Source organism: Oryzias melastigma, linkage group LG1, assembly GCF_002922805.2.
Source record: "Oryzias melastigma strain HK-1 linkage group LG1, ASM292280v2, whole genome shotgun sequence".
In the NCBI taxonomy this organism is placed as follows: Eukaryota; Metazoa; Chordata; class Actinopteri; order Beloniformes; family Adrianichthyidae; genus Oryzias; species Oryzias melastigma.
Genome location: NC_050512.1, coordinates 27653749 through 27659451, shown reverse-complemented (window position 1 = coordinate 27659451; position 5703 = coordinate 27653749). Strand labels below are relative to the sequence as shown.

The following is a 5703-nucleotide window of genomic DNA, read 5'->3' as shown; positions in this document are numbered from 1 at the left end:
AAAAAAAAAAAAATTAAAAAAAGGCTCAAAACTGAATTGTTGTTATTAAAAGACCTATGGAAAAAAGAGAGTTTTAAAAACTATCATTTGTAAATGTTGACAACTTATGTAGTTTAGTTTAGAAGTTGAAATGTTATATTAATAAAATATTAAAAGTTGAAGGATTGCTGAGTCAAACAATCATCTGTCAGACAGACAACTTTCTGTCTGACAGATGATTGTGATCTTGGGATTGTTTTTTTTCAAAGTATACTATTATTAATATTAATATTATCCTTTAAAATACAAATTTAACATTTCATTAAAATTGTAAATGTTTTACTTGAATGATGGATGCACATTTTATCAGTTTTAAATTAGCCTAGTTGCAATTTATTGTTCTTGATGACCAAATTATGCACTTCTTATTTATAATTTGCGAATTATTTAGATTTATTTTTTAAATGACAAAATAATGCACAGTTTATTAGTGGTTTTAAATTAGTTTTGCATGTGACAATGACAAATAAAAGCCTCTATCAATGTATTTCTTACACAGGCCAAAGGTTAACGTTTTATATCCTTCTTTTGTCCGTTATTGAGTTGAAACCACCAGAATTTTTTTTTCTATTGAACAATTCGAGAAATTACATTTTACATTTACAATTACATTAAGTATTTGAACTACGTTGAAATTTATAAGACATGCCTTGACATCATAAATTATACAGTCTTTGAATGATTATAAACAAAAGGAGAAAACAAATTCAAATCAAACAACAAAAACAAAACTAATAAAATAAAGATAAATCTGAGCGACGTAAAGCAAACAAGAAAAAATTAATACAAATTATTTATTTTCATTGTATTTCATTTCTACACACCTATAGGAACAAAAGAAAATTTTCAGTCTATCATATATTATTTTTACTTTTGGTTCCTTAAGGAGTTTGAGTGATCATATGTATAGTTTGAGTTCATTTGTAAATATTCTAAATTTAGGTCTTCATCAATTTATATTTGTGTAAATAAAATTTATTTTAAACTGATTTATTCTAATATATTTTCTAATGTAATTGTGCTAAATGTAAATATTGGCAGATATGGGGAAACATTTTTTAAGCCAATTATGTAGTTCTTTCCAAAATATTTGTATTGAATTTCTTTTTCACAGAATGTACACATATTATCATTTATATTAAATCTTAATATTTAAATAATTAAATAAAATATAAATGCATTTATTTTATAAAAATTTGTAACGGTTCCGTTAAAATAAAAATAAAAAGTTTAATACTTGGTTTTATTTTGAAAGGAGACTTCCGTCAGACGTGAGGCGGAAGTGAAAGAGGAGAGAAAACCGAGCAATCGAGCGGGGCGGGTGAGCCGGGGCCACCGTCGCTCTATTCGTCTGGACTGCTCGAGCTAACTTTAGCTACATGTGCTGAGGTCGAAGGGGAAGCCGATCCCGACTGCAACGATGCCCTCGGTTACTTTACCGCCCAAGGAGAACGCTCTCTTCAAGAGGATTCTGGTGAGTGGATGTTTAAGGAGGCGCAGAACAACAGCGGCCGAGTTTAAAGTTCCACCAACGGGGGCAGCCCGCGGGGCTCTCCGGCGGTTAGCATCGCTCTGTTAGCAACATGGCATCATTGAATGGGTTAGCCACCGAAGGCCTTGATGCGCGCTGTCACCGCAACGCCAAAATGGTTGATCGTGACCCTGTTGGTGGTTTTCGGAAAGTGTTGTTGGTGCAGCTAAAACCACATTTTGGCTGAATTTAAAAGTCTGCTGGATAACGAGGACTAGAACAGCTAAGAGACGTTTGACAGCCTCCACACGCTTGACACGCACCACAAACAGCACGGTGTCGCGATCCGCCTCGGAAGCTAGCTCGTTAGCCAAATAACAGTCGTGCGCGCTGGTAGTTAGCCTTCACTTTCCCCATTCCAGAAGTTAGTTTGACGAAGCTTTAACGGTCGGTTTGGTTTATTTTTGGACAAACATTAAGCGCGCCCACCGGGTTGCTTTTGTTGTGCTGGAAGGCTGTCAAGCTAACGCTTTCTGGTCATTTTACGTCACTTAATCGGCTAACGCCACCCGACCCGGTTATCTTGTTTTAACGGACTTCAGGTGAATGTCAGTCCAGGTGTGTTCCCACCACGTGGCTTCAGTGACTTTTTACTAGCCCAGATATTAGCATAAAGATGAGACAAGTTGAGGGGGGAAGCGCACGCGGAAAGAGCCGCGTGAGGGTGTCAGCAAATCTGTTGCTGCTTCAGGCCTGCTGTGCTGCTGCTCAGCCGCCGACCCATGCACGCTCTCCATGAGTCCCCCGGGGACTCCTCACTTGGATTTTAAACATTTGTTTGTGGATAATTTCAATTATTCAAGTTTATGTTGAAAGTTGATCCCTTTTATAGTCAAGTTTTGTGCACTCTTGACGTTCCTGTTGCATGTTTTTGACATAAAAGCTGCAGACACGTGCATTTAATTTAAAAAAGCTGCATGCTTTTTAGCATTATGTTTCAGTGCTATAATGCTGTTTATGTAAGAAATCCTGAAAAAGCATGCACATTATTTTCTTTATTTGTATAGTCTAAATGCATTCCTGTAAACTGGCAGCTGCCCAGCCCCTGGATGAGAGGCTGGGCAGGTGAGCTAGTTCCTCCTGCCCTGTGACTGCTGGAATCTGGGTCAGATAATCCGCATCCATTCATTTGTATTTCAGCGGCGGAGCCCCTCTATTAAAACTGAAGACAATGCCAAATCAACCAGACAGCCAGCTGGCTGCCTCGCATCAGACTGTGCTGCGCTTATGTGCTGGAAGAGACTCCAGACCCAGATTAACCGTTTACAGCAGGGGTGTCAGACTCAATCGGACAAGGGGCCTAACTCCAAAACACACCTTAGGACGCGGGACAGGATAAACATTTATTGAAGACTGTAAAACTAAATGTTCAAAACTTTAAAAACATAACTGAAGATGCTGAAATTGATAAGCTGGAATCACTGAAGCTAATAGCTGAAAACAGTGAAGCTGATGGCCAGCTAAAATATTAGCTAAATACCAAATTAGCTTTAAAAAAATGTAGGTTGGCCAAAACAACTAGCGTGTAGCTGAAAAAATAGCTAAACTTTAAAATATCCTTAAAAAAAGCCTAAATTAGCCAAAACAGTTAGCATGTAGCTGAATTATTAGTCAACCTCAAAAAGAGACAAAAACAAATCTTAATAAATGCCAGAATAGTCCAAAAAGCTAGCAGAATGCCATTTTTTTCAACTTTAAAGCTAACTTTTTAGCATAATTATGAATAATAAAAAGGCAGGAATATTATTCCAGAATAAATCAACTTAAGCCTTAAATGGCTTTTAATATTTTACTCTGTAAAAATTGTTTTGTGAAAATTATACAAGTCAGAAAAAACATCAGGCCATTAATAACAATGCAATAAAATGATCTTGAGGGCCGGGTAGAATAACCCGGAGGGCCGAATCCGGCCCCCGGGGCCTTGACTTTGACATGTGGTTTACAGCTTGTCAGGATTTTATTAACACGTTAATCATCATTTTTCCAAAACCACAGAGACTTGTTTTCTTACTTGAAATTATGAGATTTTTTTTTTTAACTCGGATGTTTTTGTAACTTTAAAAGAAATTACATGTGTATAGTTTAAAAATTTCCTCTTTTGGGCCTCTTGAAATATAAACTTCCCTCATTTGTTTGACACCGATTTTGACAGAAAAATATTCCTGTTTAAGTTTAAACAGGCAGGCAGACAGAAAATAGGAGGAAACAACACCCTAGGCTATTACAAATAATTAATGCCAAGTCTAATATAATATTTTTTGACGCAAAAATACTGTTTTTGATCAATCCAGAATTCTGGGATCATTAAAATTTTCATCAATAAATAGACAAAAAAAACTGTTGATCTGCATGTTTTCCTTTAAAAATGAGCACTTTTTGTTGTATTTGTTTTTCATGGTCCCTCGTTTGTTACACTTTACCTTTTTCTCTTCAGGACTTTTTAAATTAGTTGTCTCCAAACTTTGCTTCTTTTGACAGCGATGTTACGAGCACAAACAGTACAGAAATGGGCTCAAATTCTGCAAACAAATCCTCTACAACCCCAAGTTTGCTGAGCATGGAGGTAGGCAACTACTATGTGAAGAGATGGAAAAAATCTCCTTTTTTTTGGCTCATCCTTCACTGTCGTATCATTTTCGTTGTTGCTGCAGAGACGCTGGCGATGAAGGGCTTGACCCTGAATTGTCTTGGAAAGAAAGAGGAAGCCTACGAGTTGGTGAGAAGAGGTCTGCGCAACGACCTCAGGAGCCATGTTTGTATCCTTTTAATGTTCTGTTCTTGTCGAGCAGCATCATTTAGCAAAAAAGACCTCAAGAGGCCACTCATAATGCAGAAGAGCTCTTCTCCCAGTGCTGCTCTGATGGAGGCTGCAGGAAATCAGTGTAACATTAGCGTCATCTTAGCCCTGCTCTGAAGTCAACACTCTCAGGATTCTTTCATTTGTTTGAATGAGTTTTTTTTTTTTTTTTTTTTGAGAAAAATAAGTTTTTTTTGAGTTCTTTCAGTGGTTGTGCTCCTTAACTGTGAGGCAGGCTGGCACGTCTACGGTCTTCTGCAGCGCTCGGACAAGAAGTACGAAGAGGCCATCAAGTGTTATCGCAATGCTCTGAAGTGGGACAAGGACAACCTGCAGATCCTCAGGGACCTGTCCCTGCTGCAGATCCAGATGAGAGACCTGGAGGGCTACAGGGTGAGGAGCGGCTGGGGGGGTCATGTGGTCTGTGGGTGCTTCCTGCGGGATGATCAAACAGGAAGTGTGAAACAGCTGGAAAATATGAGGCTGCACTCCGTCCGTTTTTATCATTTTTGAGCTGCTCTCCTGGGATTAACATTAGCGGAGGTGTGAGGTGATTAGATTAGAGTTTGGTGGATTAAAAAGGTATTATTTTGGCTCCATCTGATCTATTTCCTCCCCAACGTCTTTTTGATGCTTCCATTTCTGGATTGTGTTTTTATTTCCTCTTTTTCTGTAGGAAACCCGGTACCAGCTCCTGCAGCTGCGTCCAGCCCAGCGGGCCTCCTGGATCGGCTACGCCATCGCCTATCACCTCCTGGAAGATTACGAGATGGCAGCAAAGATCATCGAGGAGTTCAGGAAAACACAGCAGGTTAGACGCGGCGCCACTCCAGATTATTGACATCTGTTATGGGGGATTAATCTGAGCCGCCGATTAAAGCTTCCGGCGGTGCGACAAAGTCTAGTAGTCGCCCCTCTCCTGATAAGACCTGCTGCCCACTTCCTGCCTTTGTGCTGTCGGTGGAGTACAGCAATGAAACCAGAATCAAACGGAACGAGTTTCCTGGGCAGACCAAACCCAGACGTCAGGACTTCTACGGAGAGAAAGTCCCACTCTGATCATCATTTCATCGAATTTTAAAGCAAAAATCTGAAACTCTGTGACGTTTTTAGGACATAGTTTCTGCAGAGCGGCAGGAATTCAGCTCTGAGTTGTAGATGGGACAGTAGGTGCAGAGTAAACCTCCATCTCCTCTGGAGGTAAATAAGTATCACCCGATTTATGCATGTGTAATTCCTGATTTGTGAGTAACATGGGGTTTGTGTGTGCGTAATTCTTGATTTGTAACTCGTATAATACATTTTCTGCATAAGTTCAAAAAATACAGTTTACACA

The 5703-nt window shown here is 39.0% G+C and overlaps 1 protein-coding gene across 1 annotated transcript in view; it reads left to right on the top strand.

The window, feature by feature from the left end:
* The first annotated feature begins 1313 nt into the window (after nucleotides 1–1313).
* Nucleotides 1314–5703, top strand: part of naa15b (N-alpha-acetyltransferase 15, NatA auxiliary subunit b) — a 14943-nt gene continuing 10553 nt past the window's right edge. Inside the window, exons 1-5 of the mRNA XM_024289875.2 lie at nucleotides 1314–1513; nucleotides 4049–4133; nucleotides 4222–4326; nucleotides 4603–4760; nucleotides 5044–5178. Coding sequence (XP_024145643.1) covers nucleotides 1460–1513; nucleotides 4049–4133; nucleotides 4222–4326; nucleotides 4603–4760; nucleotides 5044–5178 — 537 coding nt within the window. The 5' untranslated portion in view covers nucleotides 1314–1459. The remainder of the gene's footprint in view (nucleotides 1514–4048; nucleotides 4134–4221; nucleotides 4327–4602; nucleotides 4761–5043; nucleotides 5179–5703) is intronic.